We start from the raw sequence: 14191 nt of genomic DNA, 5'->3' as shown, positions 1-14191 counted from the left end.
GTTGTGAGGGCTCTCAACAAATGCAGATGACAGCAGGGTCCTCTAGAATGATGAGAGAGAGAGAGAGACGCCTTTAATGACTTGTTGGTCATGACCATCATGAATACCATGACCAAGATACGTGCCCTTTCACGTAAAAAAAACACGATAGATATGGGAAAGCGATGGCCAAGTCTCAGAAATTCTGGGTTTTCGGCAGGTGTTTTATAGTTTATACCTGCTGATAGTGCACAAAATTCTAAGGCATTGTTTGGATGACAGGAACAGGTTTTTGGTCTGTTTGGATGGTCAATTTTTTTTTTTTTTTTTACAGAGAAAGCTGGGGTTAGTCCGACCCCTACCAGATAGATATACAACTATACCATTTGGGGTTCGAACTTGCAACGTCCCAACACAAGGTGGCGTGCACTAACTGCTCCTGCCAAACAAATGGAACCGCTATTGGTATGGTTGGAGCTCTTTTGCAACCATACCAATTGGCTTTTTTTTATAACAGAACTGGTGGAATTAAGCCCCCCCCCCCCCCCCCTTCACAAAAGGGTCAGTCAAAAAAAATCTGGAGGCCGTCGGTGCCAAACCACACGATCCCCCATCTGAGGATCAGATTTCAAAAGTTTACAAACCTCCAAACAAAGATTACAAGTGACATAACACTTGTGAGAAAGCTGATATAGAGTTGGAAAGTTTCCATCAGATCTTCTCCCCTCACTAAGTTGACGAAGCCAAGTTCTAAAAAGCTTACTATTGCTAGAGATAATAATATTAGCATCCCCAGCATTCCCAGAAAAGGCAAGACTTAGAGCTTCATCCAACAGCTGAATTTTCGGTAAGAGGCGATATGGGGATATAGGCTGAGCCCTTGACATAATAAACTCATAATTGGTCTTTTGAATCACAAAGGCAAGAGCAACTGCTGATGAGGAACTGGATGAGGCAATCTGAATATGAATACCTTGCATATTCAATGTTGGCAAGGATGTGGCAGTATCCCAAATTTTAACCAAATGGTTAGACAAGACCTTTTTTTGTATAGACGACTTCTAACTTGTAAAAATCCTCACAACATAAGGACCATAAGCTTAATTTCATTTGTGTCTTAGTAAGATGCTGTCATTGTGTCTAAAATGCCACAGTTTCCACACATCTAGATGAAAGACTTGGAGTCAACATCTTCTTAACTAGTAAAACTCAAAAGACTTAGAGAACCACCACTGAATTTTGAGCACCAAATTGTCTAAAGAGGATTCTTGTTACTGCAAATTTAGAAGAGACAAAACTAAAGATGATCAATTGTCTCTTCTTTAGAGTTACATAAGTAACAACGGTTAACCCAGGGAATACCATAGACATAAGTCTATCTTGGGTAGGCAGACTATTTTCACATGCCAAATAGGTCGTGGCACATGGTCCTTTTGCCAAAGTGCTTTACGCCATGATTCCTTGGGGTATCTTTGCATGATCTGCTGCCAAAGGGCATGCCGTGATATCAACTGGGAAGGATGATTCTTTCATATAAGTTTGTCTTGAGTTTAGGATAGATGAAATTCTTGAAGTTGACATTTAGAAGGAACTGATTGCAAAAAAATATTATTATTTTGAGCAAGTTTATAGGCACCAGCCAAGGAGATACCTACATGCTGGTAAATCCTTTCAAACTCTGCTAGAGAGAGATCATCTTCTAGAGGATGCTCACACCAAGGGTCCCTCCGGATCTTCACATATTGTTGATTGCCCACCTTCCAAGTCAACTGATGAGAGATGAGATTTCATTCCCATTTAATATCCCTCCAAGACCATGATCCTCTGATTGTTGGGTTGTGGGACCAAATACTTTTAACTTGTTTTTCATAAAACAACTCCATAGTGAAGGCTTAGTGATAATAGAAGAGCCCAAAAAAGCAAGATTAGTTTTGTTTATGTCGCCAAGGTGTTTTAGACCAACTCCCCATTCCAATCTTGGTCTACACAATAGATCTCACCTTATTAAATGAAGATGGTGATTGGAATCGTTACCATCCCACAAAAATTTGCAAAATATCTTCAATAGTTCCTTCAAGACTTGAGTTGGAATCTTAAATGCCAAGATCCAGTGTAAGGGTAGGGTAGAGAGAACATGCCTTATCCAAAGTGGATTGGTATTTGTTAAATCCAATTTTAAATCCATTCAGGAGGACCAACGATTTACTACAGGGTTCTACCAGCAATACGCCAAGCCCCACGCTTCATAACCAGTTTCATATCTTCTTCCTTATATAATTTGATGAGGAACAAACCATTATTGTAGAAGGATATGAGCTCAGTCCTTAATGGAGGGCCAGAAGAAATTGAGCCTTTGAAAGATGAAGTCAAAATCTAGGCTTCTGCTATTCAACCCACCTGTAAACCCGGCCAGTAGTGTCCATTGACTATGTCATAATTGAAGGCAGGTATAACTAGTTGTGGATTATCATCAGCCTTGTCAATACGCATACGCATGAGGAGGCAATGGTTGATCAATAACGGTGGTCTGTTGAATGTTCACAGAGCTAACCACTTTCATTTGAGAGAGAGAGAGAGAGAGCTCAAAAGGTACCATACCAATTGGTTGGCTGGAGCTCTTTTGCAAAAAAGCTGAGTTGAAACCCGGTTTTGCCAAAACCAGGTTCATCCAAAACTTGACTTGGCGGCATAGTGACGAATGTTGAAAACGGCAAATTCTCGTTTTTCAAAAACTCTCAAGAATTTGAAAAATTTTCATAAATCTCTCATTTTTTTTGGCAAAAACTCAGCAATAAAAAAATAAATTAAAAAATAAATTAAAAAATATGAAAATTATTTTTTACAAGAAAATATTAATAAAAATCATTTTAAAATAAAAACACATGGTTTTTTTCATGATAAATAACCGTTTAAAACGTAAATATCACATTTAAATCACGGCATTTATGGGTTTTTCATAAATCTCACAATATTTTGAAAATCTCACGAGAAATTGCAGTTTAGCAATTTCTCACGATATTATCATGAGATTTTCATAAATCTGGCAATATTTGTCACAATGCTTGGTGGCACCCAAACAACCACCAAATGTAGTTACTTGAGTAAAACTAGTTTGACACCCAAAACTATCCAACCATATCAGGGTGATGGCACCGCATCGAGCCTAACCGTCATCGCAAAGTTTTCCCCTCGGTAGGTATGACGGCCTTTAGATGAGCACTCTGTGAACCTGACCAGATAGGTCGATTAAAAGCATTCACGTTGACGGACATCACAAGTTTGATAGAGTAGAGCACACCTCGAAGGTTTTATCAGTAGAGGCCTGCATTAGGATGGCTGGGTTCACTCACACCCACCCCAGTAGCGGCCAATGAAAACCAGATTTTCCTTTGACTAGGACAACAAAAAAATAAAAACCAACGGGTGATCCGTGTGATTGGTAGGAGCTGGCAGTGAATATCTCACTGTGGTTTGTGGTGGGACGTTGCTGGTTAAAAATCCAACGATTGAATAACTGGTGGGGGTCGGACTAACCCCAGCTTTTATTGAACAAGCGTGATAACATTGAGCACCACTGTGATGCACGTTGGATAAATCCACGACGTGGAAAGTTAGATACTGAGAATCCATTTGGGCCATGTTTCAAATCGGATTTGGGCCCCACCGTAAACGTTTCTTCAAGTTGAAGCATCCAGATGGCGACCTTTAGAACTTGTGAGCTGATATTGACTAGAAATGTCAAATGCATCCACACTTTAGGGCAAGGGCCAAATTAATAAATATAAAACAGACCCTCTCATCTTTAGAGCCCTCTTTTTTTGTTTGTTTTTTTCCAGAAACAATCTTATCAGTGGACAGGGGGTGGGGGCACCCTCACACCGTTTGGACTGGAGATGGAGGACATGAAATGGGGATGGAGGTTAAAATCAAAACCTGTGCCAGAATGGAGGGCAGAATTTTGACACGGCGAGGGTGGAGACCTTATCCCCCCCACCCCCCGCCCGCCACTGCCTTCCCTAACCATGGCTGGACCATTTTGAACTTAATCTGCCAAAAGGATGCTACACTGCTTTACTTGAGGGCACTTTGAGAACACCAATCTAAAGGCAGAGAAAAAACGTTCTTACACAAGCCACATTGACCAAAAATGCTTAAAACAGACACAAATTGAGAGGAAACGGTGGGTAGTGGATACTGACTACCCAAATAAAAGTACCTGATCCATTTTTTTTATCTCTCATCAAAGCCTTGTGCACCATGGTCCAATAAAAGACAGGCCAACACCCGCCCTATTACATGATCCCAAACAGGGACAAACAAAACCTTCCAATTTGGCCGCCAAACTCCCTCATTACAGGGGCAGTACCTAAAACAAGCATCCACTCGCAAAGGCACCCTTGCTTGCACAAAATGTCCCACAATCACCTGACCATTAGCCTTAGGGACAATATACAACCATAGTTGGCACACCTGGAGTCTGATCGCCCAACCCTTGACTCACGAGTCAGTGGGTTGACTAGGCAACTCGGATGAGTTAGGACCATGCATTTTCTAGTGTTAAGATATAGAAAAAATCAAAATTCATATTGTATAATCACTAAATTTAGCACATGACATTAATGACTAAGCTATATAAGTATTCAACTATATATGATTCAAAAACATAATTTTTTATTTCTATTATTTTATGGGAATTATGCATTAAAATCACAAAATGCATGAAAAAAATACATAAGAGGCATGTGGATAGGCAGTCCAGGTTCGGTGACCCAATTGGGGTCCAATCCAAGGTTGACTCAGGTGATTCCCGGGTCGACTGGTCGGGTATGCCAACTATGTACACAACCATGATACATCCATGATATTAGCATGAGGGAAGCATCCATTTACCATGTGAGGGAATGAGAAAACAAACAAAAAGATCGTATGTTGGTGCCTCTGCATACTGAAAATCTTAGTAGCAACACAGTCGCACGATAATTGAGCATACTACATTGTTGCTTAGTATTCTCCAGAGTCCATTTAAGATATATGTGCATGCAGGAAGAATGGGGAGGACACATAAAGCAAGAGATGTTATGTATAATACAGTAACCCTTTATGACCATATCGCTAATACGTTTAGTAGGTGTCATCAATCCCCAATCGTAGTAGGAAACGTAGTACAAAGAGAAAGTGTATTCATTTCAATAGTCCAATGAACCATCGGAAGTGATACCAGAGCTCAGGTTCCGTGAATCCTGCCGATTTGTAAAATCATCGCAGTTGCTGCTTGCCTGCCTCTGGAGCGAGACCGAATTCAAGAGCTCAAGGTCCTGCCTTCCCATCTGCTGAACTTCCTGCGGCGAGAGTATCTTGATGCACCAGACATTATTCACAAACTCCCTGAAATGAGAAAGACAGACAATGTGAAAAAGAGAGATATAAACAAGAAACCGTACCTCTTATCTAAGAAACATAAATCAATAAATGAGGGAAAATAAAAGAGAAAAAAGGAGAGATGGTACAACAGGCGATTAGCATTTTGACAACCCCTTGTGCTTAAAGGAGAGGCTAGTTGATGGGACAAACCAACTATGGAGCAGCAGATTTACATGGGATTTTACTTTTAGAGCGAGGCTGAAAAACAAAGAAAATAAGGCTGAATGATAACTATGACCCTTCCTACTTGCTGAAACCTAGATTGAGTAGGGACTCCTATAGACCCAACTCACTTCTGGCTGGAGCAATAATCATTTAAGCAGGTTGCAAATAGCTTTAAAAATGAGAGCAAACAATATGGCTATGCATATCGGTGTTTTCTTGTTTTCCATTTTAATTAACGAACTGTAGCTAAAAATGACATCTAACTGGCAAATAAACATGTTCCATCAGGATCGTGTAGTTTAACAATCCCATAAGATATCTTCAAATCAAATGTCCAAGCAGAAATAGTAGATACTTACTGCCATGGATCGTCGCCAAGGAGCAGTACATCATTCTCCCTATCGACGAATACAAGCTGCCAGCCTGATCTCAGAGGGTCCTCCAACTGGCCTGCAAGGCCAAACATACTAGCGAGCTCACTACGCAGCTCATGGTAGCTGCTGAACCTGGTGATGTCCAGTGACCTCCCGTACGACCCTAATTTGTGAACCTGTCAAGGCAATCAAACACTTTATCATCAGACCAATAACCAAAAGATCAATTACTTTCAGTATAGCATCCCATATGTCGATCACCATCTCAAAAATAAAAATTTAACAACCAAGTTCAGAACCCAGTCCAGGCCAATCCAACTAATGCCCATTAGCTTTGCAAAATTCTGTAATCCAAGTTGAGAGTCAGAGTAGTCCTAGTCAGATGGAACTCAAACCAGCCAAGTCTCTATCCAAGGCATGGAACCAGGTAGAGATGACTCGGTCAGTAATTGGGGCAAGGCTTTAATGTAGCAGAGAATTATAGGGGACAGTTATAAAGGGCAGATAACAATAATGAAGCAGAGACCTTTATGAGCAATGCCTACCTTTACAAAGGTTCTGGTTGGTGGGTTTATTAAGCCCACATTATCTGGTGATTGCCAGAAACCATTCTCATCCAAGCAACAACCAGAAGCATCCATTGTTGAGTTGAGAGGGAAATCAGTTCCTGGAGCGTTCAGATAATTTGTCCCCCCAAACGCCAAGGACGCCTGATTGGCATCACTGGCTACGGCTCTGATTCCAGAAACACCATTCTGCATGATAAGTGGTGAAGATTCTATATTAACACCAAAAAGGAGATGGTTGCTTTGGGGATCAGTAACACCTCCTTGATCAACTGCACAGTCTCTCCCAGGAAACGGTGGCAATGAGATAGTCTGCTGGGAGTTATTGGTCTGGGACTGTGCACCTAACTGTTCAACCGGAGGGAGAATACATTGACCTCCAGACGAAAGCAACGATTCAACAGCCATTCGCTTAGGTAACCAGCCTGTGGAAGATAGCAATGGGTTTGTTCTTGGTAAGTTAAGAAGATTGGATGAGTCATCTGGCGTGAACGGCCCCAAGATACTTTGCAGGGTAGACATGCTGGAAGTTGAGGCAGGATGTCCATTTGAGTCTGTGAAGCTCTGCTGTTGGCATAATGAGGAGCCATTTTGAAGAGATGGATTCTGACAAGAGTTAAGCTGAGATAAAGCAGAAACAATGTTAGGTATCTGAAAGGGCGGCTGCTGTGGTTGATGTTGATCAACCAATTGTTGGTGATGTTGCTGCTGTTGATGTTTTTGTTGTTGCTGCTGCTGCTGTTGATGTTTTTGTTGTTGTTGCTGCTGCTGAGCCTGCTGCTCATTAAATGAGTGTTGGTGCTGCAAATGATGCTGAAGGATGTGAGTCTGTGGTTGGTTTTCTTGAAGTGACTGAAGTAATGTTTGATGAGATTGTGGTTGTGATTGCTGCATAATCTGCCGCTGTAAAAAGGGAACCGATCGACATGACATGTTCTGAGGTTGCTGAAATTGCAAAAGATTAGGTGCCTGCTTGGAAGGATCCACATTCCTCATTTCCTGAAGGGCAGCTGCAGCCATTGCTTGGTACACGTCAGATTGCATGCCCAAGAGAGATGAATCAAACCTTGGTTGCATCCAAGGATTGACTCCAAGGCCCTGGAAATTCAAAGATTGAATGCCTCGGTCGCCACTATCTCCTCTCAGCCACATAAGAGATGAATTCAGCCCTAAGTCTTCATCTTTCATGCCTACGTAGTACAAAAGGTTGAATTAAAATACTTGATAAATTGATTAGAATACATTTAGTTAAACAATTCTGTTGAAAAGCCTTACCATGCAGAGTAGGTAATCCTGGTGGCCATGGGCGCTTTAACCCAAGGGGAAATGGTGATGGATACATGGGAAATGTCGTCAGTGGCTCTATCTCCCAGAGGGAAACCCTTGGCTGCCTTTCACCAGCAGTAGATTCATCCCACCCAACCTGAAATAGGAATTATGACGTCATTTGATGCAGTTTCTAGAAACTAGGAATATGATATGAAAATAAGGATTGGACAAGATCAGTCCATAAAGATTATTGAAAAAGAAAGGAAAAGACTAATCCATAACCAGATCAATATAAGCAAAGTCTATAGTCAAGCAAGTATATACTCAATCTAGTTCAAGGCCCATGAATGCAGCAGCCATGGAACTGCTTTTGGGCTATACTTCCAAAATTAGAACTCAGTAAGGCTGTTAGCTAAAAATTTTGAGAATGAAATTTAATAAAACAAACATTTAACTATGTCCAGAAAACCCAAACAGGGCCTACAGAGGTGTGGACTAAGGCACAAGAATGGAGAGAAGGTAAAATAGCAAAAAACCTTACCCAGCTAACCCTAAAAAAAAGAACAAAAAGGATTGTGCAGCAATCAGTTAGACTGAGAAACTGCACTCAATATTTGATACTTCAACAATGCTGATGGAATGCATGCCTCCAAACAAGTCACATACCTTAACGGAACGCCAATGTGAATTTGGCCAGCGAACAGGATCTAGGTCACAGATTCCAGTTATTGTACCCATGTACCTACAAATGCCATTTTGTAATATTTCAAGTTGATCAATACATAGGCCAACCAATCTCTCGAAAAACAAAAGTTGAAACACAGGATTATCCTTGTCACCCATGAACAAATGGTGCAAGGAATTATCTGACAGAGAAAGGCAATAAGGTGGAACATGCAAATTTGGGAGAAAAATATTCCACATCTTGGAAGGAAAACTGCATACTAGAAAACTACTGCAAGTCAGAAACACTAAGAGGTGTCTCAAGTCACCTCCACGGTTGGCTCCACAAGACAAAAAGAACATGGAGATATTCAAGAACTATCCAGTAAGGCCAAGCAAGCTGAATTTTCAAGCCAGAACTTATTAAGATCTGACTAAGCTTTAGCCCACACACTACAATTCTGCAACCATAATCCGCAAATGTGCCCAACCAGGCCCAGAGACAACTAGCCAAGTCTTCAGAAGTATTTGAAGGATAGCAACCTTCAGCAGAAATTGACCAATGAAAACAAACACTAATCATACCTACGAACGCTTGACTCTTCTGTCTCAAACAGCATCCGAAAACGCATACCAACGGAAACACGGGTATGATAGACAGCTTTAACATATTTAGCCAGTGGTATGACAAACTCTGATGGGCTTGCCCTAGAGAAAAATGAACAAGAATCTAATCAACAAAAGCAGCACACAGAGAAACTGTATAAACACAACGGATAATGCTTATTCTCAAACCTCCACCTTGGATTGTAAAATATCGTGAAACGACTATTGGTTGCAGCAGCATGAGCCGCTGCAGCAAGAAGCCCAATATGCATGCTATCGCTAGACAAAACTGATGATGGCATTACAGTTTGCGGACGATTAGCATGCCGAATTCCTAAAAGCAACTGATTTTTTTCATTCCTGAGTAACATCAGACATGTTAGCTCGGCAACATCGAAAAAGAAAAATAGTGTTTTACTTGAATACAGAACAAGGCAGCCGGAAAGTAACAGTTAATGCAAAGACAAACCAGATGAAAATGACAGAGTCGCCAGCAACAAGCCTTTTCGCACTCACAAACACACTCCATCCCGTTGTAAGCAGATGCCTTTTAGGCTGGCCTGTATTATGAAGAAAATCAGTTAATGCTAGGAGGCATATAAATAGCTAGTTGCACTGCCTTATCAGCCGGAGAAAATATCAGTGGACAATTCCAACACCCTGGACTAGGTACTGCAAGTCTGAAACTGATTCAGATAAAACAACAATCATGTCATATGTGACAATCGATTCAACAAGATTTTAGCGACTTCAAATTTCTGTTTCAAAAATTCACAAATATTTGTAAAATTTCCATTAGAAGACAAACACACATTTTCATATCCACCTAGAGAGTGCTCTCATTAAGGCTCAAAGAACCTAATATTACCATTTTCAGACTCAAGAACCACCACTGATGCTGTAATATGCACTTATCTAGCAGTCTCTCACACATCAAATACTTACAACTCAATATCCAAGCTTTCAACCACATTGGCAGTTATGGATAACTCAAAAAAATTGCTTGGAAAGTGCATTTGTTGGATGTAAACCAAAATGTGCAACTGCTGTTGTGACACAGGGTCAGTGAAAGACAAGAATCCAGAACATATTTTTCACAACTCAAGCTTCAAAAGCTTGCAACTATATTCAGTAGATCCTCAAAGATAAAGGATCATCTCAAATGTAAATCAAGTCAATATCAACCTCATTACAACAAAAGCATGCAAAACGCACCGCGAAAAATATGGCGAAATTTCCACTCATTGTCGTGCAGATCCCTAGCTATCAATTCCTGAGCAGGAGGTTGCTGAGAAAAATCCTGAAGCAGAACAGAAATCAAATGAGCTTGGTAGCCAAAACTTCTAGAGTCCACTTGTCAGTACAAAGTTAGTACTTGGATAAAGGGAGCTCATGGTGAATGTAGATATAAAGTAAGCTGCATACCAACGGAGGAAATACTTTCTCAGCTGCACGACGAGGAACAGAGAATCCTCCATGGGTACTAGTATCACTTGCAGTCAATGTCTTGCAGAAATAATTGGTTGGCTGCTTGCTTGGTGTGCCCAATTCAGCAGGAAGGTATGCATCCTTTTGCTCTTGCTATGCAAGGGTTTGTGTTAAGAGTCAGCCAATGAAATCAACAGGATTGTGAAATAAGATTTTAAAAAACGAGTAACTCAAGTATATAGAACAAAATCAAGTACCGGACTAAGAGGTTGCAAGGTCATTTGAGCATATACTTCATCAGTCTCCACATCAGCCTGAATGTGAATGAATTTTAGGTTCAAAAGCACCAAAAATAAAAACACTAAGCACCAGAAAATGGTTATACCATATAAAGAAAAGGCTTGGCACCAGAATTGGGATTGTCAACTTACATGCATTGTGACATTGTGAAGTTGGCAGATCAACTGAGGTGGCAAGCTTGGATAATTAGGTATATGCGCATCAACTTCCTTATTTGTTGATGCAGCCACCTGCAAATAGACCAACTAGTATTATGGCTTTGTGCTTACATTATTTTTCATAAAGGATTTGGCCAAACTTGAAATGGACAATAACAGACTCCAAATGCCATCTAGAAGAAGTCTCCAAACGACTCACATCTCATACATGGTGTGAACAATATGACAATTTTGTGAGAAATACTAAAAGATACTGATATACATGATGAGATGGATTTTGTTGTTCATGAGAAACGTACAGAAAATGATATATATTTGACAATGGGACGGCTTAAAAATTCTCAATAAAAATAAAATTCATATGCTCTCTGAAATAGGGCTGCCTGCCATCCAAAAGAGTTTCACACAAATTTGTATACTGACCTGCTCGCTATGGCCTTGGGGGAAATACACCACCCGGCTACCTACAGCAGGTAAGGACACAAGAGGTCCAGCACATGCATGCCAAAGCTCCGAATTCAGGCATCTCTTTTCACCTACAAGGTTAGTTGTGGACACATCAATACCAACACAAAATGCAAAAGTTTTACACATTAATGTTGTCAGCACAGAGAGAGAGAGAGAGAGAGAGAGAAAGAGAGACCCATTTAGAATTAATGCACATAAAGTCATACTTCATGGTATACAAACAGTCTAAGTGAAATACAGTAATTCCACAAGTCTATCGCCTTGAAAGATGGTTTCTTCCCTACATGTAGCTACTTGAGATCTGAACACTTCATTTTTTCCAAGAAAATGATGGCAAAAAATGCATCCAAATCCATGACCCCAAAAGGAAGTGTAGTTTTTAGCTTTTAGCGCCACAAATAGGCAAATCTAGAGATATATGAACGTGTGACGGAAGACAGGGGGGCAGGTGGGCGGTCCGTGCTATACATAGGCCAGAAGAAACTTCGGAGGATTTAGTAGACTCTAAACAATTTAATTTGACCACATGTAGTTGGTCAGTAAGGAGCCAATGATACTTTTTATAACTCTATTCGGACGGTACCAATTCTAACCTTCAAAAGGCCCAGAGATCTAGAAATTGAAAGAGCAGCGCATCAAATAGGAGTTTTACCCTTTTCAATGACGGCAAGAACGGATGTCTTTTACTCCCAATAAGAAAGCGATAAATATCTTGAATCTTATCAAAGAAAGCATGGCCATTACAGAGTTCATGCTCATAAAGGCTCGACACGAAAAAAATTAAAGCTTAAAAGGACAATCAAATAGCAAGAGGCAGCCAGAGGCCCTTAGGTGAGCCAGGATCAGGTGAGTGTGCCTCTGCACCTAGCTGCCCTCCATCTTTGGCTGACAGTCTGTCAGTTGTGGGGCCCAAAAGCAGATGGAGGACAGCCAGTTGCAGAGGCACACTCAAAGTGTGCCATGTGATGGCACCTGATCCTGGCTTCCCTTGGGTATGGATTTTTCTCTTGCGAGTTAATGTCTTCCTCCGCCTCGATAGTTTGAAAACAGAAAAAGCAACAAACAAAAAACCCGAAGCACACCCAAGTATGATATGTCAATGCAAGCATGAAAATTCTTTTAAACCTAAAATCTCGGAATACAAGACACCTATCACAAATAAGTGCAAATGGGTAGCTAACACAATTCCCCGGCCTTCCCACACCCCCACCAACATAGACCAGACTCAAAACATCACAAGACAACAAAACTTGATGGCCTTCAACAAGTCGCGAAAACATCGGAAGCCCAAAATTTCCTGAAGCGAAAATTATGCTCTTACGCAAAAAGCCGGGGAAGACAAAAAAAATTACTTGAAAAAAGAATGACTACCCATTTTATTGCTAAAAAAATACAAGAAAATGTACATATAAGAAAAAACCTTACCTTCTTGTGGCTGGAGACCGAATCCAGATGATGATAGCCTCATTTGCATCTCTCCCGTTCAATTTTGTCCTCAAAAACTAGTGAGAATCCCCCACGAGAGTCCAAACACTAATCCCCAATACACCAATTTTAATGACAATCCCCGTTGGTCGGAAACCGAATGTGAGAAAACCCGACAAAATTTCACCAGGCTTTTGTCGTCGATCTCCTCCAACAAACACTCATGCCTCACAATATCAACCGTTTGAACTAAAATTTCTTCCAAGGAATCTTGAAATCCTAACAAAAAAGGGCATCCCTTTTCCACGAAGCAGGAGTCTCAGTCTTCATCCGAAGCCCATGGCTCTACAACAAACACTCCTTTTGAACCCCATCCGGTCGAGATCTTCACAAACCCCCAATTTCTTAACGCGAAAATCGTGTTTTCCACCTCGCTCACCAAAGCAAAACATAAAGATCCACGCATTTCACTTCAGAACCACCGTGAATTCGTCACGACCTCATCATGATGCCTTCATCTGCAAAGAAAACATCTATCTTGGCAGCTTTGAGCTTCAAATCTTCACAAAGCCCGCGGGAACCTCTGACGCCGAGCTCAAAGATCTCGACGAACGGCAACAAAACTTAGGGTTTCTACTTTCTACCTCCAGGAAAGCAAGCAATTGGCCTCGAACCGTTACACTCTTCCTGAAGCTTCCGCCAGAAGCCTCTAGATCTCAGAGCTAGGATTTCACGCTCTCTGCAATCGCTCCGATGTGGCAAGAAGAAAGAAAAAAAAACTACGAAGAGAAAACGAACAGCGACAACGAAAGATGACGACGATGCTTCCGAGAGAGAGAGAGAGAGCTTTAGGATTCGTAGCTAGAGCCCAACCGGAATCCGGCGAGACAGAGAGAAGCTCTCGCCTCGAGCTACGCGCGGAGCGGATCTGCACCGTGGGGACGCCGAAAGCCCAATCGAGCCGCCATTTCCTGTCGAATTCAGATTCTCTCTGGGCAGCACAGGAGGGTTTGCAGCCTACGTGTCCGGCGGATCGCCGTTCATCGTGTTCTACATACCGCACGAACTCCCAAAAAAGCGAGGAGTTCCTCTTCCTCTTCCTCCTCTTCCTTCTTCCTTCTTCCTTCTTCCTTCTTCCTTCCACAGGGTATCGCTTTTCCCCAAACTATTTTTCTCTCCTTTTTTTGTTAATTCTTTGGGCTCCCTTCCTTTTTATACCAGAATGGAAAAGAGAAGAGGCTATCGTACTCTGTGAAAAAGAAAAGAGAGAGATGGAAAGAGGGCGCGGTTAGTGAGAAGTGAGGGCAGCGATCAGTGAGTTGATGTGTTCGCGGTAAGAGAGAGAGAGAGTGCCTGTGTGTGCGCGCGT

General features: G+C 41.4%; 1 protein-coding gene across 1 annotated transcript; it reads right to left on the bottom strand.

Moving 5' to 3' along the window:
* Positions 1-4906: 4906 nt before the first annotated feature.
* LOC149831310 (auxin response factor 6-like) lies at positions 4907-14191 on the bottom strand. The gene is made up of 14 exons (XM_090013808.1): positions 12823-14191; positions 11353-11465; positions 10903-11001; positions 10729-10785; positions 10469-10624; positions 10259-10343; positions 9513-9603; positions 9239-9403; positions 9023-9145; positions 8441-8516; positions 7781-7928; positions 6485-7695; positions 5925-6115; positions 4907-5364 (listed from the first exon to the last, which is right to left on the bottom strand). Exons 1-14 carry the CDS (start codon positions 12869-12871, stop codon positions 5166-5168), a joined length of 2763 nt encoding a protein of 920 aa, XP_089869934.1. The 5' UTR covers positions 12872-14191; the 3' UTR covers positions 4907-5165.

The sequence above is a fragment of the Nuphar pumila genome, chromosome 7 (assembly GCF_984573655.1).
Source record: "Nuphar pumila chromosome 7, dmNupPumi1.hap1.1, whole genome shotgun sequence".
In the NCBI taxonomy this organism is placed as follows: Eukaryota; Viridiplantae; Streptophyta; class Magnoliopsida; order Nymphaeales; family Nymphaeaceae; genus Nuphar; species Nuphar pumila.
The sequence above is the reverse complement of the archived record's forward strand: the minus strand, read 5'-3'. Positions and strand labels throughout refer to the sequence as shown.